At 46.0% G+C, this 24,560-nt stretch overlaps 1 protein-coding gene across 1 annotated transcript in view; it reads left to right on the plus strand.

Moving 5' to 3' along the window:
- The window catches only part of LOC120915672, a 97,907-nt gene that overhangs the window by 36,114 nt on the left and 37,233 nt on the right, over positions 1–24,560 (plus strand). The window contains exons 15-17 of the mRNA XM_040326379.1: positions 11,832–11,959; positions 14,798–14,945; positions 22,537–22,666. Coding sequence (XP_040182313.1) covers positions 11,832–11,959; positions 14,798–14,945; positions 22,537–22,666 — 406 coding nt within the window. The remainder of the gene's footprint in view (positions 1–11,831; positions 11,960–14,797; positions 14,946–22,536; positions 22,667–24,560) is intronic.

The following is a 24,560-nucleotide window of genomic DNA, read 5'->3' on the forward strand; positions in this document are numbered from 1 at the left end:
AGAGAATCCATAAAAGGAGCCAAGGTCAGGGCATAGGGCGGGCAGGAAAACACAGCCGAAGCCAGGGTCGGTATATGGGAAGTCAGACACAGAATACAAGTTATACGCAGAAAAACAGGAGCATGGAAAAACTAGGAAGTTGCTCAGAGAGTGTGCTGCCCCAATAGGGGCATAGAATATGAGATGCATAGCCTCAGTTAATATTAGCATTGTTATATAGATTGGAGTCTATATAGTGTGGTTTGCCTACTATTTTCTCATAGCTAAATCTATGTGTTATCCTATGCTGCCATCTAGTGGCCTTTGTTGCAATGCACATGTTTTTATGTGATTCTTTGAGTTACCACATATTTTCACTGTATGTATGCCCCTCCCTGCTTCCTGTGTGGAGTACTTCCTGTGTCATCTCTCCAGCCAGCAAGCCACATGTAGAAGGACACTCATGTACTCTGCCCAGGGTAGGAAAGGCATCATCTTTTGACCGTACAATACTATCACCATTCATCTGCTGTTCCTGTTATCTGCTGTAACCCCTGAAGTTAAAGAATAAACACCTCTTTTGAATGAATCGGTATTGACGAGTTCAGCTGTCTGACAAGGATTGTCCACAGTGAGTATATCTGCTTATACAGGCCAGGCATAGAGGTCTCAGCAAGGGATATATCGCTATCACAACAATCGGAGTCAGAATAGTCAAAAGATGCATAGAATTCTTACAGCCTGCTGGGTATATGTGTGTGCCTAATCTGCAATCAAGCTCAGTGCCAGCCGCCATCTTGTGTAAGCACATGGTCGCACAAGCTTACTGCGCTTCATGTGAATGTTGAAAGCTGTTTCTCTAATTGAACTGTGTTACCCCACCTGTCTAAGCTGCTGTTCGTCTTCTTAAAGAGACAGTACCATTTTTTACAAAACCGTGAGAAATGTCTAGACAAGGCTCTGAACACTCTTTTACGGCTGAACCAACGCAGATTCATCATGCCTCTGAACCCGCAGACGTACAGGGAGCAGACTCTGCAGATATTGCTGAACAGAGTGTAAGACCCAAGCGTACAATAAAACCAATACAGAAACTCAGAGAAAACTATGAATACACTAGAGATAAGTTCTCCAGCAAGCTATCGGACTTCTGGGACAGAACTTCACACTGCATGTCAGTTTTGCCACACTTTAATGATCAACCGGCTGAACTAGGAGATTCTATAGTTCGCCTATCTGCTGCGTATGAACACTACCAACGGCTGTCTGCAAAATACACTGCTTTCTTGCAAGACTGTAATATAGAGGACTCTTCAGCAGAACTGACCAAGACTGATGCATTGAACCAACAAAGGGATCTCTTAGTGAAAAATGCTCAGTGTAAGGCAGAACTCCGCATTGCTCAACTGCAAGAGACCAGATCTCACAGATCAACATCAACCAAGCACACTGCACGTTCTTCTAGATCCTCTCGCTCCAGAAGTTCAACATTAAGCGACAAGCTAATAGAGGCCCGCGCTGATGCTGAATCCAAAAAAGCGCAAAGCTCCCTTGCTAAGAAAGAAGCAGAGATGAAGGCCCAAAGCAAAGCTCTTGAAGCCCAGAGCAAAACTCGCCAAGCAGAGATGGAAGCCCAAATAAAGATTCTGCAAATAGAGAAAGAGGAAGCAGGTGCGCTAGCAAGGCTGAAAGTCCTTGAACAAGCAATGGGTCAAAGTACTAATTCAGACTGTCTTATCCCAGCAGAACTGGAAGATCCAATTGATCGCACCAGTGATTATGTGCTAAAGCATAATGTTTACAAAGATACAGAGTCATCTCCTGTACCTCCTACTAACAACACTGTTCTGACTCTCAACTCAGGGACCTCCCAGCTCAAAATGCCTGAGTCTCCTCAAGTCCACAACGCCAGAGCATCTACGCAGCAAACCACATCAACTCCTGCCATCAACAAGGTGACTTCCAGCGACAAGCCGCAGCTCCAGCCACAGCCAGCAGAAGCCTTAAAGACTACACCAAAGTTAAGCGCTCATGCAACATCATTTCATCCTGGTAAACCTCACCTTTCTTCACCAGAGAACTTTCACACCCAAGGGGTTCCACAGATTACTTTGGCACCAAAGAGTGAGAGATCAGACTTGAATGACTTAGCCAGCTATATGGCACGCCGTGAGCTCATTATCACCAGCCTCTCAAGGTTTGATGACTGTCCAGAGAGCTACAGGGCCTGGAGATCAACCTTCAAGGCTGCTATTGCTAATTTCAACCTTAATAGCAAGGACGAACTTGATTTGCTCATAAGGTGGCTGGGGCCAGAATCTGCAAATCGTGTTAAAAGACTGAGGACAGTACATGTTGACCACCCAGATGCAGGTCTTGTTGCCACATGGGCAAGACTTGAGCAAGCCTATGGTAGCTCAGAAGCCATAGAAAGCGCTCTATTCAAGAGACTGCAAAACTTCCCAAAAATAGGGAACAAAGACTATCGCAAGCTCCAAGATCTAAGTGACCTCCTCATGGAGTTAGAGTTGGCAAAGAAAGACCCACGTCTACCTGGTCTAAGCTTCCTGGACACTGCTCATGGTGTCAATCCAGTGGTGTCTAAACTGCCATATGGCCTGCAGGAGAGATGGGCGCAGCAGGGCTCAAGGTACAAAAGAGACTATAACGTATCCTTTCCTCCATTCTCATATTTTTGCAGGTTCATCAGTGAACAAGCCTGGATGAGAAATGATCCCAGCTTCAGCTTCAGTGAACCCAACTTGCCTGCTTCATCACCATCTCCAAGGTATGACAACACAGCAGCTAAACACAGAGACTTTCATAGAGCAATATCTGTTAAAAGGACAGACATCTCACCACCCGTATCCTCTCATGCATACCAGAGTAATTCGGGTGACAAAGATCCTAATCGTCAGTGCCCTATTCACAAGAAGCCTCACCCTCTTAAGAAATGCCGAGAGCTGAGAGCAAAGACTTTACAAGAGCGCAGGGAGATTCTCCAGAAACTTGGAGTATGTTACAGGTGCTGTGCTTCTTATAGTCATTTTGCCAAGGACTGTAAAGTTGTCATCAAGTGCACAGAATGCAGCAGCGAAAGACATGTGACAGCTATGCATCCTACTCCACTTACAGACAGCCCACAGCAGCTACCTACCTCCACCCCTCTCTCAAATCATGGCGGGGAGCAACGAAGCCACGCTCTAGCCCAGGAGAATGTTTCTTCTTCATGCACAGAAGTCTGTGGAGAAGGTTTAGATCACAAGTGCTGTGCCAAGATATGCCTTGTTAAGGTATACCCAGAGGGTCAACCTGAAAAAGCTGCCAGGATGTATGCCATAATAGATGAACAGAGCAACAGATCCCTGGTCAAGCCTAAATTCTTTGAGATCTTTGGCATTGAGGGTCATGCCACACCGTATACTCTCAGAACCTGTTCTGGTCGCGTAGAGACTTTCGGCAGAAGGGTCGATGGGTTCATGGTGTCTCATATCGAAGGGAAAGAGGGCATACTCCTACCAACATTAGTCGAGTGTGACCAGATACCAGACGAAAGAGAAGAGATTCCTACTCCAGAGGTTGCATATCACCATCCTCACTTAAGGCACCTTGCTGATGAGATTCCCGCAATGGACATGAATGCTGAAATCTTAGTCTTGCTAGGAAGAGACATTCTTAGAGTACATAAGGTACGTGAGCAGTGTGATGGACCTGAGGATGCCCCTTATGCACAAAGACTTGATCTAGGCTGGGTAATAGTGGGCGATGTATGCTTGGATAGAATGTGTACATCATCTGAGATCCACTCCTTCAAAACTTACATGTTAGGAAATGGACGCGCATCCCACTTCAAAGAGTGCCCTCACCATTATGAAATAAAGGAGAAGCCTCTTGACATCATCCAAGTACCTGATGCCACTCCTATCCTGTGTGATGACAACCTAGGTACCACAGTGTTTTGTACCACAAGTGACGACAACAAAATAGCCTTGTCAGTTGAAGACAGAGAGTTCATCAAAATAATGGACAAAGAATTCTTCAAGGATGAGTCTAACAGCTGGGTTGCACCATTGCCTCTTCGTGCTGCAAGGGTCAAACTGCCAAACAATCGGGAACAGGCTTTATCCAGATTCAACTCACTTCAACGAACATTAAAGAACAGGCCTGAAATGAAGGACCATTTCATTACCTTTATGAAGAGGATCTTTGACAATGAGCATGCTGAGCCAGCTCCACCTCTTCAAATACACGATGAGTGCTGGTACCTACCCTTCTTCGGAGTGTACCATCCACGTAAGCCAAAACAAATTAGGGTAGTGTTCGACTCCAGTGCCAAGCATCAGGGCGTATCCCTGAACGATATTCTTCTCACTGGTCCTAACCTTACCAACAACCTTGTAGGTGTACTCATGAGGTTCAGAAGAGAGCCAGTTGCCATAACTGCGGACATTGAACAAATGTTTCATTGCTTTATTGTACGAGAAGACCATAGGAACTTCCTAAGGTTTCTGTGGCACCGTGACAACAACATGAACAATGAGATGATTGAATACCGCATGAAGGTTCATGTTTTCGGAAATAGCCCCTCACCTGCCGTCGCAACATACGGTTTACGAAGGACTGCTCTTGATGGAGAACAGGAGTATGGCGCAGATGCTCGACATTTCGTCGAGAGAGATTTCTATGTGGACGATGGACTTAAATCTTTACCTACAGCGGAAGAAGCCATAGACCTGCTCCAAAGGACACAAGTTATGCTTTCTGAGGCTAACCTCAGACTACACAAGATTGCCTCAAACAGTGTTGCTGTTATGAAAGCCTTTCAACCTGGCGATCATGCCACAGGGTTTAAAGACTTAAATCTGGGGATGGACATGCCACCTGTGCAGAGAAGTCTGGGCCTACGGTGGGACTTATTAAAAGACAGCTTCGGCTTTCAAGTCAGCTCTGCAGACAAGCCATTTACCAGGCGTGGAGTTCTGTCAGTGGTGAACAGCCTATACGATCCAGTGGGATTTGTGGCTCCCATCACCATACAAGGTAAATCCATACTTAGACAGCTCTCAGAGACTATCAAAGATTGGGATGCCCCACTACCAATAGACAAACTTTCAAGGTGGGAGTCCTGGAAACAGTCGTTACATGCCTTAGATGGAATCCGTATACCACGCTGCTACACTCCGACTTCCCTTGCTACCAGTCGGAGGAAAGAGCTGCACATCTTCTCAGATGCATCTACTGAGGCCATAGCAGCTGTTGCCTACCTCAAGGTAAGAGATTCAGCTAATCTGACCCATGTAGGGTTTCTGTTTGGGAAAGCTAAGTTAGCGCCCAAGCCTGAACACACAATTCCTAGGCTTGAACTTTGTGGGACTGTGCTAGCTGTAGAGATTGCAGATTTCATACTGCGTGAGCTAGACATTCAGATAGATGACATCAAATTCTACACAGACAGCAAGGTTGTTCTGGGCTACATATACAACCAGACTAAACGTTTCTATGTCTATGTCAGCAACCGTGTAGAAAGAATAAGAAAATCATCTAAACCTGAACAATGGCATTATGTTCCATCTGAAATGAATCCTGCAGATCATGGCACCAGGCCAGTGTCTGCGAGTGCCTTCGTAAATTCTTCTTGGTTAACAGGTCCTGAATTCTTGTTGGCTGATCCAGAAGAAACCACGGCTGACGTCTTCAGTCTTCTAGAACCCGACAAAGATCCAGAGGTTCGTCCTGAAGTTAAAACCCTTGTCACCAGAACTGAACAAAGACGTGCCTTGGGCTGTCAACGCTTTGAACGTTTCTCCAAGTGGACAAGGCTGGTACGCACCACCGCAAGGTTAGTTCATATTGCACACTGCTTTCACACGAAGCTCACAGATGCTCACTGTCAAGGTTGGCACATGTGCCAAAAGCTTCTTTCTGCAAAAGACATTGCTGAAGCTGAACTGATCATAATACGCAGTGTACAACAGGATGTCTTTGGCTCAGAAATCAGACGTATCCGTGACAAGGGGGACATTCCAAAAAACAGTCCAATCGCTAACCTGAACCCATTCATTGACAATGATGGCACGTTAAGGGTTGGTGGACGCCTAAACAAGGCTAAGTTCAGTGAGCAAGAACAGAATCCTCTCATTATACCTGCTCGCCATCACATCACCACTTTGCTCATACGGCACTACCATGAAAGGGTGAAACACCAAGGTAGACACTTCACAGAGGGAGGCATAAGAGTTGCAGGCCTTTGGATTATAGGGACTGTAAAGACTTTCATCAGACCTATCACGGAACTCATTTTGCTCTTGCCGTTTGGAGACTGAACTTACTTGGGTATGCTGTTGGATCCTACCTGCGACTTCGAGAAGGAAGTATCTGGAACTTTAGTTGTCACAACTTGAAGCCTTATATTATAGTTGTTGTATTATATGCATGTTCTCCATTATGTCTTTCAGGTTTTCAAGACATCAAGCAAATTGCGCTGTTGTTTATTTGCATAACTACCATTGTATTATGTAAATAGTGGCATTATCATGCCAGACGGGGAGTGTGCTGCCCCAATAGGGGCATAGAATATGAGATGCATAGCCTCAGTTAATATTAGCATTGTTATATAGATTGGAGTCTATATAGTGTGGTTTGCCTACTATTTTCTCATAGCTAAATCTATGTGTTATCCTATGCTGCCATCTAGTGGCCTTTGTTGCAATGCACATGTTTTTATGTGATTCTTTGAGTTACCACATATTTTCACTGTATGTATGCCCCTCCCTGCTTCCTGTGTGGAGTACTTCCTGTGTCATCTCTCCAGCCAGCAAGCCACATGTAGAAGGACACTCATGTACTCTGCCCAGGGTAGGAAAGGCATCATATTTTGACCGTACAATACTATCACCATTCATCTGCTGTTCCTGTTATCTGCTGTAACCCCTGAAGTTAAAGAATAAACACCTCTTTTGAATGAATCGGTATTGACGAGTTCAGCTGTCTGACAAGGATTGTCCACAGTGAGTATATCTGCTTATACAGGCCAGGCATAGAGGTCTCAGCAAGGGATATATCGCTATCACAACAATCGGAGTCAGAATAGAGAGAGAGATAAGCAAGACTGCGAGGCGGACCAGGAAGTGATAGAAGAGAAGAGGATATAAATGCACAGTGGAGCAGGCAACACCTATAGTGGACACAGACCAGCAGCACATTTGAGTGAAACCACAGGTCCAGAATGAATGAATGAATAAGTGACTGACTTGTATTGCGCTACACATGCGAACTGAATTGCCTCTAGGCGCTTTTGCAGCCGGAAGAAAGGAAGAATTTTAAAAGCAGGAAACTTTCTTTTTTTTTTAAATAAAGAGCATATGCACAATAAATAACACTACAACATATACCATTCCCACCAAAAAGCCCTCTTAGACTTGACCTGTTGTCCTATTTATACTGTATATAAATCAATGAATCCTAACTGTAGGGACTGCAGTTAGTCTACACGTTTCATGACACTTGTTCACTCCTTCAGGATGTGGAAAGAGCTTCTGCCCAAAAAAGATTGTATAATGGCTTATGTCAACAAATGGCAGCTAAACAGGTAATAAAAACCTGCTTATGCTTACATTAAAGCATTTTTGCTCATCATTCACTTCCGCTTGTGTTATATAGCGCTGGGCCAACAATTAAATTCTAAAAACATTGTGAATAGCAATGCAAAATTGCCTCACCAGCTAAGGCCCCAGAGAATAAACCTAGAGGAACCACCAGAGGTAATGTCAGGGTAAATGTCCATCACATGAAGCTTTAATAGAAGTTGGGTAATGCAAAAAGTCATAACATGGGAGTTAATTAACAAGAGAATGTCTTCTCTGAGCTTTGATAAAGAAGCCGGAAGCTTTGAAATGCGTTATCTGATTGGAGAGATAGCCCCCCATGCCAGGGCCGTCTTGATAGCATCATGGGCCCCTAGACAAAGTAATGCACTGGGGCACCTACCAGCCTGCCCCGATATACACACCTACTTGTAAAAATTAAAGCATAAATAGCTGATGGAATTAAACATATATTTATTGGTACTTTCAACAAAATCATTTTTAAATACTAAGAAAATATGAGGGGTGGGGATCAAGAGGGCACAATACTGGGATAAGGAGGGTGCAGTACAGGTTCCGGAACACTATCTGGGACACAGCCATGCCTGGACAGGTTAGTAAAAACCGTTACTGTCCAAGCAAAGCCAGGTCAGTTGGCAAATATGATGTAATGCAAGATCATCATGGGGCATCTATGCACTTGAGGCCCCTGGGCAGTGCCCATGCATTAAAATGGCCCAGGTCATTCCCCTTCCTCTGACAAGGCTCCGGGATTGGCCACGTCATCTCCCTTGCCTTGCCACATTATTGACGCCGATGTGTGCCTTTCCGGCAAGACACTAACAGCTGATCCCAGCGAGCCTTCTGGCTGTTATGTAAACCTTGAGCCTGTTTCCATCACAAGTGCTGGACCCTCCATTTAGTGTTTGAGGTTGGATGAGACTTGAGCTTTTCCTTTTTAAAATCGGAATGCGTCATTCACACATGACAGTGTTTGTTTTTATCTGGACTGTGTGCTTTATCTATTGCCACACAATAAATGTTACTTCATGGTTTATATGGGAGCAAGTTTTGTTTGTTCATCATCCTCCGATTTATCTACTTTTTTCTCATGGATACCTTGACTTTACCAGTGCGCAGCATATAGCTTTTGCGTATCTTTTCTTTTACAAAGGTTTTTATTGAGTAGCATGGATATACAGAAAATCAGCTGACGGGCTGTGGAAAAAAACAGTACATGAGACATAACTCAAGGTTTAAATCCAAGGTTGGGTAAAAGGCAGTTACAGTGAGTAAAATAGAACAGTAGGTAAACTGAAGCACCATAATAAGGTAATGTACAGGTGTTCCTTGAAAAAGGGCATAACAATTTGCAAAGCAATAACCAGAAAACAATAAAAAGTTGGAGGCCTCTAAACTATAAAGCGAGCCATTAAATTATGATCAAATTTCACTTTTTGAGCCGTAAGGCTGTCAGTCTGTTGTGCTGTAGAGAAGATACTGTATTGTGCCTCGTACACATGTACTGGTTTCCCGGCTGACTTTTTACCTCCGGGAAGCCCGAGGGGAAAGCAGAGAATCGGCTCGGCAGCTTTTTTCCCCTACACACGGACGGTTTTCCTGGCACGAAAACTGCCATGAGAGCTTTTGGCCGGGAAACCCGGCCGTGTGTACGCTCCACCGCAGTGTTTCCCATAGGAAAACTTCCGGGAAAAAGACTGCTGGGAATTGGCAGGAAAAAAAGAACATGTTCTCACGGCGGTTTTTCTGTCAGGAAAACTGCCATGGAGCATACAAACGGCCGTTTTTCCCGGCCAAAAGCTGTCATGGCAGTTTTCTAAAAGTATCATAATGTCAGTAGTGTTTGGTCAAAGTGTGATGGGTGAGCGTAGGATATCCAGGGTTGCCAGACTCGCAGAAACTGGTCATGGGAGTCAGAAAGTATAGCTGTTAATTTTTCATTGACCATAATATTGTTCCTGCAGTGTTTTACCGATTCAAAACCAAGTGCAGGGGTTTTCCATGCTTTTGCTATAGTTAATTTGGTTGCGACAAAGAGATGCGTTGTCAGCTTGCATTTCACTCGTAATAAGGATTCTATGGGCCTTGCAAGGGTTTCTCTTCACATCTGAGTGAGGTAATGTTCATAAAAGTGCGTAAACTTGGATGCACAGTCTAGTTGCCCTGGGGCAGTACCACCAGATATGAGACATTGTCCCCGTCTGGGAACATCTGCGAAAGCAGGCTGGCGAATATTGGGGAATTTTCCGTGCCAGGCGTGCAGGTGTATAATACCATCAGTATTTGACCTTATAGGCATTCTCTAGGGCAGGGGTGCCCAACCAGTGGCCCGAGGAGCTCTCTGATGTGGCCCACAAACTTCTGCTCTGCGATGGTGGGTTGGCAAGCCCAGAACTTGTTTTTCTGACCTGCCATCCCAGAGCATCAGTGTTGTGAATGAATCCTGGGGTAGAGGGAGCAAGCAGCTGCAGAACAGAGCCTTATAAGCCGATGCTTTCTATATAGTGCCAGCTCCTGTTACCAAATGCACTCTGCCTGGGACAGCAACAGCTGGCGATACCTGAATTGAAGACTGTTATTAAAGTTACGTTAATTACTAAAATCACAGTGTATGTATGGGCATATCTGTTCAGCAGTGGTTACTGGGCTGCTTTCAAACTGATTCACAGGCACAGCGCAGAACACCTGTGGGTTACCTGCACTGAGCCATAGACTTCTGTTATTACCTGCGGGTCTGGTGCACCACACCTGCAGGATATGATAGAAGTCTATGGCAAAGTGCAGCTAACCCGCATGAAAGCCATAGGTGCACTGCGCTCTACCCTCGGTGTGGGTAAAGCACAGTGCATCAGGCCTCTTTTAATATGATCAGTCCAACCCAATCGTATCCTCCGTTCACCTCTATGGAGCATGACATGTAAAAAGGCTTGTGGCCGTTTACACCCACCTACCTCTAATCCAATCTGCTAAAAAGAAAAAACAGGAGGGGGGGATCCATCCCCTTCTATCTGGGCAGATCAGATCGGAGGGCCCATGGAGTAGAGTGGGCTGTGTCGGTGTCTGCTCTGCATATGCAGAGTGGACATGTACCTGTCATCTGCCTGCTCTGCTCATTGTGGCCCGTGGCCGATTACCAATTTGCTTAAGTGGCCCTCGCTCTTCAAAAGGTTGGACACCTCTGCTCTAGGGTGACTACATTTCTGGAACTCTTAGGCCCTGTACACACGGTCGGTCCATCCGATGAGAACGAACGAATAAAAACCGATCGAGTCCAACGCGGTGACGTAAAACACAACGACGTGCTGAGAAAAATTAAGTTCAATGCTTCCAAGCATGCGTCGACTTAATTCTGAGCATGCGCGGGTTTTGAACCGATGCTTTTGCGTACTAACAGTCGGTTTTGACCAATCGGTTAGGCGTCCATCGGTTCAATTTTAAAGCAAGTTCTAAATTTTTCGACCAAAGGATAACGGACCGATGGGGCCCACACGCGATCGGTTTGGACCGATGAAACTGAACTTCAGTCAGTTTTCATCGGTTTTGTCCGATCGTGTGTTACAGGGCCTTCGAAGCAGCTTGGAGGATAATCTGCCAGTCTGCCGTTTTCAGTTCCACCGTTGGTGTACTTTCCCAATGTTGTTGGAAAGACGCACCAGAGGTTTCCTAGAGGATATAATTGAAGAATATATCAATGATGTAAAACCTTTGGAGTGTGGGCAAGATCTGCATGTGCTCTCTAAGGCTAAAATAAGGTAGGGTGTCGAATGGGGCTGAGGAGTCTCTGAACAAAATGATGGAGTTGAAGGTAGCGGAAATGTTCCCGTAGCGGTAGTAGTTCATGGAAGGAACGAAGGGTGTAGAATATTATGATTCTCATAGGGGTAAGTTAAGAGTGGCCATCAGCAAAGATGTTGCCTGTCCACCAACCAGACTGGTCGGTGGCGTCCATACCGGGGGGAAATAATGGTATTTTTATAAAGCGTAGGAGAGGTAAATGTGGTGAGATCAAGCCTGCCGAGTATTTCATTGAATCCCAAAGTCGGAGTGTATGTGATAGAGAAGGGTTTATATCTTTTGGCTGGGAGGAAGGAGGAAGCCTTTACTCCCAAAATCTCCCCGTTGACGCAACACATTAGGCAGACACTTGTCAGATACAGTCCTAGGTTAATATTGTGAAACCAATCAAAAAAGTTGTTTGCGATCGTCACATTGTTAATGGTAAAGTTCATATATTTCTTTTGTCTGCAGGTGGAGGAACGCTGTTCTGCGGTTGAAGTGCGCCTGGCAGCCACGCGGAAGTGTGTTTCTGCAGAGCAATATGACTGCACCCCGTTCTGCGGCCCGCTGGAGGGAGAACTCATCGCTGAACTTGGAATGTCAGAACTGCTTTTTTTTTGCTTAAAGGGGAGGTTCACCCTAAAAACGACTTTCTATTATTACATTGGCCCCCCACATTACAATACAATTATGCCTATTATGTTTTTTTTGATGCTGTACATACCTCGGTACAGCTAATTCACCCGTGGCTTCCGGGTCGCGAGTCCCGCGGGAGTGAGCGTTCTTAACATGCTGGTGATGACCAAAAAAGAGCTCCCCCCGTCGCGTAAGCTGCGTCACGATTGCTGAAAGGAGCCGAACGGCGGTGCGCAGTATATCGCCGACTCGCCGTTCGGCTCCTTTCGCCAATCGTGATGCAGCTTACGCGACGGGGGGAGCTCGTTTTTTGTCATCACGTCAATCACCAGCATGTTAGGAACGCCCACTCCCGCGGGACTCGCAACCCGGAAGCCACGGGTGAATTAGCTGTACCAAGGTATGTACAGCATACAAAAAAACATAATAATAGGCATAATTGTATTGTAATGTGGGGGCCAGTGTAATACTAGAAAGTCGTTTTTAGGGTGAACCTCCCCTTTAATAACATGGTCACATACAATCAAATGGATACCTCAGTTTTATTTAGATCCACATCAAGCTTAAAGTGGTTGTAAACCCTTACATATATATACCCAGTGAAGTGACTTGCCTAAGCTGATACGCAACAAATCCTCCTACATAAGTTGTACCTGTTTATCTGCGGTCTTCTCTTCTCTACATCCATCCAAAATGTATATAGATTGCCTGGGCATTCAGAAAAAGGGGGTGGAAAGCTTAAAGTGGACCTTCGGTAATTTTTTCATCTTTTAAATCTTCTGCTCTTGTTGATTTACCTTTTGGATAGTAAAACATTTTGGGCTAGATTCAGATAGCCCGCCGTAACTTTGTGCGGGAGTAGCGTATCTCAGATACACTACGCCGCCGTAACTTAGGGAGGCAGGTTCTGGATTCACAAAGAACCTGCGCCCTAAGTTACGGCGGCGTAGCGTAAATGTGCCGGCGTAAGCGTGCCGAATTCAAATTGTGAAGAGGTGGGCATGTTTTATGCAAATAAAACGTGACCCCACGTAAATGACGTTTCTAACGAACGGCGCATGCGCCGTCCGTGAACGTATCCCAGTGCGCATGCTCCTAATCACGTCGCAAATAGTCAATGCTTTCGACGTGAACGTAATTTACGCAAAGCCCTATTCGCGAACGACGTAAACGACGTAAAATTCGACGCTGTCCTGACGTCCATACTTAACATTGGCTATGCCTCATATAGCAGGAGTAACTTGACGCCGGAAAAAGCCTTACGTAAACGACGTAAAAAAATCCGCCGGGCGCACGTACGTTTCTGAATCTAGCTCATTTGCATATTCTACGCGGAAATCAACGGAAGCGCCACCTAGCGGCCAGCGTAATTATGCACCCTAAGATACAACGGCGTAGGAGACTTACTTACTTTTTTTCATGTACTCGCCGATACCGAAACTTTTTTTTTAAATGTGTCCCCAAATGCAGCCATGTCCCCCACATATGCAGCCATGTCACCCCACATATGCAGCCATGTCACCCCACATATGCAGCCATGTCCCCCCACATATGCAGCCATGTCCCCCCACATATGCAGCCATGTCCCCCCACATATTGCAGCCATGTCCCCCCACATATTGCAGCCATGTCCCCCACATATTGCAGCCATGTCCCCCACATATTGCAGCCATGTCCCCCACATATTGCAGCCATGTCCCCCCACATATTGTAGCCATGTCCCCCACATATTGTAGCCATGTCCCCCACATATTGCAGCCATGTCCCCCCACATATTGCAGCCATGTCCCCCCACATATTGCAGCCATGTCCCCCCACATATTGCAGCCATGTCCCCCCACATATTGCAGCCATGTCCCCCCACATATTGCAGCCATGTCCCCCCACATATTGCAGCCATGTCCCCCCACATATTGCAGCCATGTCCCCCCACATATTGCAGCCATGTCCCCCCATATATTGCAGCCATGTCCCCCCATATATCCAGCCATGTCCCCCCACATATTTCAGAAATGTCCCCCCATATATCCAGCCATGTCCCCCACATATATCCAGCCATGTCCCCCACATATATCCAGCCATGTCCCCCACATATATATCCAGCCATGTCCCCCCACATATATATCCAGCCATGTCCCCCCACATATATCCAGCCATGTCCCCCACATATATCCAGCCATGTCCCCCACATATATCCAGCCATGTCCCCCACATATATCCAGCCATGTCCCCCACATATATCCAGCCATGTCCCCCATACCTAGATGATGCCGCCGCCGCTGCCGCGTTAATCAGCGTGCAGGGAACATTACAGCTTTCGCTTGAATAGCTGTGTTCCCCGCCGCGCCGTGTACAGACACTCCCCCTTGCTCGGGATTGGACAGATCACCCGTCCAATCCCGAGCAAGGGGGAGTGTCTATAAGCGGCGGGGAACACAGCTTTTCAAACGAAAGCTGTAATGTTCCCCGCACACAGATTAACGCGGCATCGGCGGCTTTGCGGTATGCAGCGGCGGCGCGTTGCAGCGGCGGGGGGGGGGGACAAGTATTCGGCCAGGCATCGGGGCATTTGCAGGAGTACAAGTACTCCCGCAAATACTCGGTATCGGTCCCGATACTGGTATCGGTATCGGGACAACCCTAGTATTAATGCTACAACACATCACTCCTCTGTGTGTACGGTCCCAACAATGGGTTGTAGCACAGTATACACCACAACACTCCACCCAACACTGACCTGTACAGGAAGAAGAAGCCCGTGCTCTATGCCAATTTCAAGCTATCTATTTTTTTGTGTGCAGGTGTCGCTGTGCACAGTACATCTCTGCAGAGGAACTCTGTGACCAGTTCTGTCTGATAAAGGCGCCCAAGATATCCATGAGTATTGGCTCCAATGGGCAGTTTCTCCTGCAGATTGAGGATTCGGAGAGGAGGAGGAGTAGAAAACTGGTGGGTTCCAAACAGCTATTAATGAACAAAGTCAACAATGAGCAATGTCACTAAATGAAACCAGGTTCTGGTTGGTATGCTTGTGAATACACAACACAGGCGCAGTGTTGCCAACCGTCTGTATTTTTACTGGCAGCCAGTAAAAAAAATTGCACTTTTCTCATGCCAGTAACAGGAAAAGTTTGCCAGTAAAAAATATGGCTGTGGCGCTTGGCTTGGAACTGGGCATGCGCAGCTCGGCTCCAGAGCCAGTCAGGACCATCCTAAGTACCGTATTTATCGGCGTATACCGCGCACTTTTTTGCCCTGAAAATCAGGGCAAAATCGTGGGTGCGCGGTATACGCCGATACCCGCTTTCCCGCGTCGAGTTTGAATACTACGCCGGCATATACCGAGCGCAGTACACTCGTGTATAGTCGGGCAGGCTCGGCTCCTCTTACACTCACGTCCTGGACGTACAGGACGTGAGCGCGAGAGTAGCCGAGCCTGCCCGACTATACACGAGTGTACTGCGCTCGGTATATGCTGGCGCAGTATTCAAACTCGGCGCGGGGAGGACGCCGCAGAAGGACGCCGGACCCGACGAAGAGGACACCCGAAGCCGCAGACGGACACCGGACCCGACGAGGCCGCCGATGGACGCCGCGCAAGACACCAAAACAGTAAGTACAAAAATCTTTTTTCCACAGGAATGCGGGTTCACTTTAGGGGTGCGCGCTATACGCCGGAGCGTGCAATACCCCGATAAATACGGTACCTGTTCAGTTGGTACCGACGGGGGGCGGGTCTGGCAGAGATGGCCCGTGAGCATGTTGTGTGATCTCATGGTGCAAGGGAGCCGCCAGAGCCTACTGTCCCTGAGCTACTTACTATATTGAGAATAAAATAAGAAATATGCTTTTAGCCTTAATATCGACCTTAAATCCCATTGTCAATTGCATATTGTACTTATTTGTAGCCTCAATGCGGAAATCTGCACTGACAACGGTAATTTAGTAACTTTTGGAAATGCCAGTAAAAACTTGGCTGTGCCAGCAAAATTTTTGGTGTCAAATCAGTAAATTTCAATCTGGTAGGTTGGCAATACTGCACAGGCGCCCCCTGAAATTCTCACAGCACAGGTTACCTACATCCTGCCGATATTTCTACTGGAAACGGAGGCTCCATGGGTGAGATTTCACCGTAGGAATTTGTCTCCAACAAACTCCCTCTCCCTCTTGGGTGCAGCAAGGGATTCTGGATTCTGCATTTGTTTTTTCTGTAGTATAGAGAATTCATTGGGGGGGCACTAACATTGTTTGGGTGCAGCAAGGGATTCTGGTGGAGGCATCTTACCCATGTAGCTTCCAAGAGATGCAATTAGCTGGGATTATAATTATTTTCTGTAGCATGAAATCACAACAGAATTATTTAGGCCCCTTTCAGACGAGTGTTTGCCTGAAAAACTGACAGGCGGACTTGATCGGAAGGTCCATTCATCCTTATAGACAGACAGATGTAAACTAATTTCTGTCCATTTACACCCGCCTAGCTTTGAATCCGACCAGGCCCACAAAAAAACCCCGGAAGAGGTGGATCGGAGGTAACGAGGTGTAAATGGACAGGAGTGTCCATTTACTCCCAGCCGCCCATAGAGAAGAGCAGGCTCTGTCCATGCTCGCTCTCCAGATACGTGCAGCGCACCTCCATAGGTAGAGGAGCCACCCTATTACAGGAGGTGTGTTACTGTCCGGATTACCAAGTGAAAATAAAGGGAAAACGGCCTAAAAAAATTAAATGGATGCAACCACCACATTTACAGCAATATATTACATGTTGGTTTTTGGTTTAATGCCACTTAAAGGGGTTGTAAAGGTACAATTTTTTTTCCTAAATAGCTTCCTTTACCTTAGTGCAGTCCTCCTTCACTTACCTCATCCTTCCATTTTGCTTTTAAATGTCCTTATTTCTTCTGAGAAATCCTCACTTCCTGTTCTTCTGTCTGTAACTCCACACAGTAATGCAAGGCTTTCTCCCTGGTGTGGAGTGTCGTGCTCGCCCCCTCCCTTGGACTACAGGAGAGTCAGGACGCTCTCTACGTTGCAGATAGAGAAAGGAGCTGTGTGTTAGTGGGTGTCCTGACTCTCAAGTAGTCCATGGGGGGGGGGGGCGAGCACGACACTCCACACCAGGGAGAAAGCCTTGCATTATTGTGTGGAGTTACAGACAGAAGAACAGGAAGTGAGGATTTCTCAGAAGAAATAAGGACATTTAAAAGCAAAATGGAAGGATGAGGTAAGTGAAGGAGGACTGCACTAAGGTAAAGGAAGTTATTTAGGGGGAAAACATTGTACCTTTACAACCCCTTCAATCTATAGCCCCAGCAATAGTATAATTAATGTAACTGCAGTGCATGCAGTTGATGCAGTACTCTTGCAGCTCTCTAGGTGGCATACTTGGTTTGCATAATCTGTTTTAGTGCAAGAGAATAAAAAAAAATATTTACTCTTTCACTTGTTCTGAAATATCTCTTATGTTCAGTGCCTTTGTAATAAAAACATTAAAATATAACTAAAGTTTTTAGTTTTGGATAGTATGAAGATGGATTGGAACACCTGTCAATTTTTATTGCTGTCTGTGCCCAAATTAAGGAGACTGACCCTCTCTATTTGTCCTGCTTACCATTATCATTGACTATAAAGAAAACCTAAAATTTTGGGTTGTCCCGGAAAAGTAATAGGGGGGAAATCTTCAAATGGGGACACTAGTTATAGTAATCTGGGGGTGCCCAAGGAATTCCCTTAATTTACAGGCATTTCCTCTTGCGCTATAGGACAAGAAGTGAAGGGAAATCTCTGAAATGGGACACAGATGGGGGGAAAAAATATGACAGGGGTTATAACCCTCCCTTACTCTATCCAAAATAAAAAAAAAATTTTTTGCCGATAGTTCTACTTTAAAGAGTAAGTTCACCTTTACAGGAAAATTGGTAAGGTGAGCTTACACAGGACCCCCTCCTCGCCCCCCCCCCCCCCCTCGTTCCCACTGACCTGCAGCATGGTGATCTCCCGTTCTGAGCCCTGCTATTGCCGGCCTACTGGACTGTAAAGGTGAACCCCCCCCCCCCCCTGTAATGCAAAAAAGGTCATACTATCGGGGTTGGGGTTGATTTACTAAAAAGTGCAGAATCTGGTGCAGCTGTGCATGGTAGCCAATCAGCTTCTAACTTGATCTTTTTAAATTAGGCATGGAAATGGAAGATTGGTTTCTATGCAGAGCTACACCAGATATCGCACTCTCCAGTTTAAGCAAAGTTAAAGCAGAGCTCCACCCAAAAGTGGAAGCTCCTGTTATTTGCCTCCTCCCCCCTCTGGTGCCACATTTGGCACCTTGTGAGTGGGAGGGGGTACCTGGTATTGACAGGTACCCACTCCCACTTCCTGCCAAGTTTGCCAGCAGTGCGGCCCTCGCAGTATCCGGTCCATTAAGAAAGCGCAGCGTGATTCGCGCGTGCGCAATAGGAACCCAAGATGGTGGCGCCAGCACTCAGGAGCTGAATCAAGAATCGGCTTGGGTGAGGACACTGCAGGATCCCTGGACAGGTAAGTGTCCTAATAGTAAAAGTCAGCAGCAACTCGTCTCTGCTTTTTCTTCTTTGTAATATTTATTACTTTAGTTAAATTTCAAAGTTATTGCGCAGATAAACCCAAATTGGGAAAAAAACAATACAGATAAGATAGAAAGCAGCGTATACAAAACAGAAAATTGCAGCTAAAATGACAAAGTTCTATAAATATTACAGTCCAATCATAGAAGTGATCTAGTCCAATCTTAACCTAGTAGATCACTCCAACGAAATGGGATTAGGTGTTCAACATATATGAAAAACAAAAAACACCTTGATAGTGAATATTGTATAAAAAGGTGAAACACCCTGGTGCGCCTCCAACATATATGAGATGGCCGCTCCCCAGAGGAAATGTACTCTAGATTAGAAGAGTCACCAGCGCAGTATGATAGAATGTCCTTGAGGCTGGGTTCACTCCTAATAGGGATGCGGCTCCCAGCAGGGGGTCCGGTGCGTCCCTGTTCTCCATTTCAAGTCCGAATTCGGTCCAAATTTTTGTCTGAATTCAGACCTGAAATAAATCCAAAGATGCACAGGACCCTATGATATGCGCCCCAGAGCTGTGTGAACCCGGATCCATTGAGAGCTGGTCGCAATCTCCTGTCATGTGAATTGTAAGTGGGGAAACCCACATCCAATTCACATAAGTGTGAACCCAGCCTAAGACGGGTGTCCTCAACCCTCTCTCCTTTGCATCGAAACGGGAGACCTCTGTGGCTTTTCTTTGGTGTCCAATGGGAACACTCACTTGGGGAATAATCAATGGTTTATCGGCAAATCATGCATGTAATGAATGATGAATCAAAGAAGCTCCCATAGTGTGACACCGTATTGAATTTGTTAAAGTGGAGGTTCACCCTAAAACAATTATATACCATTACATTCAGCATACTAACAACATGTACAGTATGCTGGTATTTTTTTTTTTTCGCTGTACATACCGGTTTATAGTTCTTTTTCTTTTCTCACTCCTGCGGGGAATAGGCGTTCCTATGAAGAGGCGTAGATGATTGACATGCGGATAAGGCACGTCACGCGTTCCGAAAATAGCCGGACTGGGACTCGGCTCTATACGGCGCCTGCGCACAGACTAGGCGTCGTGTAGAGCTGACTGCACAGGCGCCGTATATAGCCGAGTCCCAGTTCGGCTATTTTCGGAACGCGTGACGCACCTTATCTGCACGTCAATCATCTACGCCTCTTCATAGGAACGCCTATTCCCCGCGGGAGTGAGAAAAGAAAAAGAAAGAAAAATACTGTATGCTGGATGTAATGGCAGCCCTCAAAATTTCCACTCGCCTACTAGCATTTGGCGAGTGGGTTTAAGCTGGGGGCGAGTGATGACAGGGCTGCATGACCAATTTCCCTCCAATCTGTGCCTACACTTAGAGTCCCGATGAGATTGGCGGCCGAAGAGGAAAGGTGCATGCTCGGGAAAAGTAGTCTGTTGAGCCAGAGCAGTACACAGGTGCTCTCCTTACAATTCTCATTAAGCCATGGGACCTAACAGTATGACCTCTCTGAGCCTGCCCCCCTCCCCTGGGCCCCGACCAATGTAGCTGGAGAGCAGAAAGTAATGAGTGAGGTGGAGGATTGCAAAAATTGCCACTCCGGTGCAGCGCTCACTGAAAGTTGCCCTGACATGAGAGCGGCAGCCTTCTAGTTTGTGCAGTTTTCTTCTCCTTGTGCTCTATGTAAGTGTCCAACAGTTTAGCCTGAGCACTGTGAACAGACTGGTCTCAATGTGTGCTGTGCGCTGTCAGTGTGCGCTGTGCTATGGTGTCAATGGCTGTGCATTTGTGTGGATCTCAGCGCTGGATTGTACTCCCTCCCGCTGTGCTGTAGCTCCTCTCCTCTCTGCCAGCCTGAATAAAAGGGGGAAGTGGGGACATGCAAGCATGGAGCCGCACACACAGGCTCCTGATGATGAGATGAATGGGAGAGAGAGAGAGGATGGATGGGAGTTGCAGAGGAGACAGCAAGAGAATGGGGAAGAGACCCAGTTCTAGTGCCCTGTCCCTCTGGTCTGCCCCCAGTGCCCTGTCCCTCTGGTCTGCCCCCAGTGCCCTGTCCCTCTGGTCTGCCCCCAGTGCCCTGTCCCTCTGGTCTGCCCCCAGTGCCCTGTCCCATTTTGTTAAAGTTGTTGTTGGTAATATTTAATTTTGTAACTTGATTCTGCATAAAACATTGTCATTCCATGAGATAATCTACGAGGGCGTGTTTACGGGTGCAATTAGGCGCAGGGCAGTGTATGAATTAGGTGGGGCAACTGGTGGCGAGTAACTCTTGAGGCCTGGCTAGTAGCTCAGGACTTGAAATTTTGAGCCCTGGTAATGGTATATAATTGTTTTAGGGTGAACCTTCGCTTTAAGGATAACAGATACCAACCACTTACATAGAAGCAGTTATTATAAATATTTATGGGACTTTATTTCTTAGTGAGGCAATTTTCTGTTTTGTATATCATTTTTATTACTGACTTTTTTTATTTTTATTCTTTTGTTCTTATTGTTGTTTTGTACTCTCAAAAGGTCTAATGAAAAACAGACGATACAAAAAAAAAAAAAGAATTGAGCCTACTTTTGACCGTGAATATCTCTGTATTAGGTTCATTGAGTTTGTATATGACATGTGACATACAGACAGCAGAATGATCCAGAAAACAACATACATTAGCTCTCACTTTTAAAACTGGACTAAAAAAGTTGTGAACCGGTCTCTCTGCCTTTCCTCTAGTTGTCATTCATATGGTCTTGTGTTAGGCAATCCCAACAGACTTCTCAGAATGATCACTGAACATTTCAGAACTGGGACAATAGGACAAGCACAGTGTGTTTGTACAAATACCAGTTTTTAAAGGAAAAGCCAATAACTGTAACACTAGCTATGGCAGATAATGGCCGGGGATCTCGACTAACAGCTTGGGCAGATGTTTCTCAGGTTGTAGGAACTTTTAGGTAGATTCAGTAAGAGTTAGGCCGGCTTATCAGTAGATAAGCCGACCTAACTCCGAATCTACGCCGACTTATGTTTAAGCGTATGCTCAAACAGAGATACGCTTAAACATATCTAAGATAAGACGGCTTGCGCCGTCCTATCTTAGGTTGCAATTTTTCGGATGGCCGCTAGGTGGCGCTTCCATTGCGGTCGGCGTAGAATATGTAAATGAGTTGATAAGCCGATTCACGAACGTACGCCCGGCCGCCGCAGTAGATTTACGCCGTTTCCGTAAGGCATTAGCAGGCCTAAAGTTATTCCATCTATTAGGTGGAATAACAATGTTAAAGTATGGCCACAAATTTTTTACGTCGTTTGCGTAAGTCGTCCGCGAATTGGGATTTACGTTGTTTACGTCCACGTCGAAATCAATAGGCCCGTGCGGCGTACTTAGCCGCAATGCACACTGGGAAATGTAGTCGCCCGACGCATGCGCAGTAAAAAAAAACCCGTCAAAAACGTAAGGTCAAGCACAATTAGCATACAACACGCCCCCCTAACACACATTTGAATTAGGCGCCCTTACGCCCTCCGATTCAGGCTACGCCGACGTAACTTAGCAGGCAAGTACATTGTGAATCATGTACCTGCCTCGCTAACTTACGGCGGCGTAGCTTAAATTCCTTAAGCTACGCCGCCGCAAAGTTGTGGCGATCTTACTGAATCTACCCATTTACCTCTAATATCCTAGAACAACTTTTTCTAGTATTTTATGGCCTCTCCCTCCAAATCCTATAACACCATGATCTGTTCTGATGCTATATGAGGTGTGTATTATCTCATACAGAATCACACTGACTGAGCTGCATTACTAGATAACGTAATACAGTTTACAAATACAAAGAGAGAGCAAAACGCATCAATGGTGGTATAGTTTAAAAACTTGCAGCAGCTAATCAGAAATCATCTCTTCAGACATCTGGGGTTACCTATTTTTATTGAATATGCTAGAGTTACACACACATCTTTTTTTCTCTATCTTCCAGGAGGTGCTGAATGTTCTGGGTCCAGATCACATCAGGAACAGTGAGCGAGTGCAGCTTGTAGTCTTTGCCTCCACTGGAATATTTGGTGTAATAGTTTCCAGTTCCCAGGTCATTGAGGCATTTCTTACAGGTCAGTTAAAGTGAGAAGTGTGGGAAGTGCAGGATTTAGAAAAAACAAACATATATAGTCGCCTGTGTGTGCCACTCTGATTGTGAGGTCTACAAAGAAAGATAATGCTTATGCCCCTGAAGAGCTTCGGACAACAGAACCTGTGGCTTTGCTGGTACCATACCTCCCAATTGTCCCTGATTTCAAAGGACTGTCTCTGATTTCAAGGGACTGTCTCTGATTTCGAGGGACTGTCTCTGATTTCGAGGGACTGTCTCTGATTTCAAAGGGACGGTCTCTGATTTCGAGGGACTGCCTCTGATTTCGAGGGACTGTCTCTGATTTCGAGGGACTGTCTCTGATTTCGAGGGACTGTCTCTGATTTCGAGGGACTGTCTCTGATTTCGGGGGACTGTCTGTGATTTCGAGGGAATGTCTGTGATTTGGAACAATGTTCCTCTTTCCTCATTTGTCCCTCATTTTGGTCTCATCTGAATAGTTATATATAAACTGCACTTTTTATCTTTCAAAAAGTGTTTCTCGGAAACAAAATCTTTCATCCAATTTCTTAATTGCTGCATCTGTAAATATCAAAAGCCAGTATAAAGGAATAGTAGTGGTAAAAAAAAAAGCACTTGTGCGTTTAACTTATCATTTATTTGTGTAATTCTCCTTTAAGAGGGCGTGGCAGGAGGTGTGACCTATGTCTACATACTTTTGCTAATAAGTGTCCCTCGTTCCCATCTCAAAAAGTTGGAAGGTATGTGGTACTCCCATATAGTGTAAATGAAAAACCACTTGGGTGGGTTTCGCTGACTCTGGGCACCAAGCAGGAAACCCTGGCACATACTCCTGGTGCTTGGGCAAGAGGATGCCCCTGCTTCTGCTTTTGCGTGGGCAATCTCATCTGTAGCGAATTGGCCATCCACAGTAATGACCAAGTCTATCATATATGATTGGTCTAGGCGTGTGCTGACCACAAATTGTTTACAGGGCAACAGGTCTGATTTTATTCACACACTTTTGTAACACCTGTACAATCACTTCTTCCATAACAATGTGATAACTTAGGCCCAGATTCAGGTAGGGAGCACGTATTTGTTAGCGGGCGTAACGTATACTATTTACGCTACGCCTCCGCAACTTTGACAGGCGAGTGCAGTATTCACAAAGCAAAGTTGCGGCGGCGTAGCGTAAATAGGCCGGCGTAAGCCCGCCTAATTCAAATATGGAACATGTGGGCGTGTTTTATGTTAATCTACTGTGACCCCACGTAAATGACGCTTTTTACGAACGGCGCATGCGCCGTCCGTGAAAGTATCCCAGTGCGCATGCTCCAAATTAACCCGCAAAAAGCCAATGCTTTTGACGTGAACTTAAATGATGCACAGCCCTATTCGCGAACGACTTACACAAACAACGTAATCGACAGAAAATGTGACGCTGGCCCGACGTCCATACTTAACATTGGCTGCGCCTCATATAGCAGGGGTAACTTTACGCCGGAAAAAGCCTAACGTAAACGGCGTATCTGTACTGCGTCGACCGGGCGTACGTTTGTGAATAGGCGTATCTAGCTGATTTACATATTCTAGGCGTAAATCAGCGTACACGCCCCTAGCGGCCAGCGTAAATATGCAGTTAAGATACGACGGCGTAGGAAACTAACGCTGGTCGTATCTTAGAGAAATTCTGGCGTATCTGATTCTTTGAATCAGGCGCCAAGATACGACGCCTCAGACTCAGAGATACAACGGCGTATCTGGAAATACGCCGGCGTATCTCCTACGTGAATCTGGGCCTTAGAGTGTATCTCTTGGCCCCGCAAACTGCAGTGACCCCTACACAAGCCTGATAGTCATAATTTTTCTAAATGTGTGAATGCTTGCAGCTTGTGGTTTGTCGCCAATTTAAA

Source organism: Rana temporaria, chromosome 10, assembly GCF_905171775.1.
Source record: "Rana temporaria chromosome 10, aRanTem1.1, whole genome shotgun sequence".
Lineage (NCBI taxonomy): Eukaryota > Metazoa > Chordata > Amphibia > Anura > Ranidae > Rana > Rana temporaria.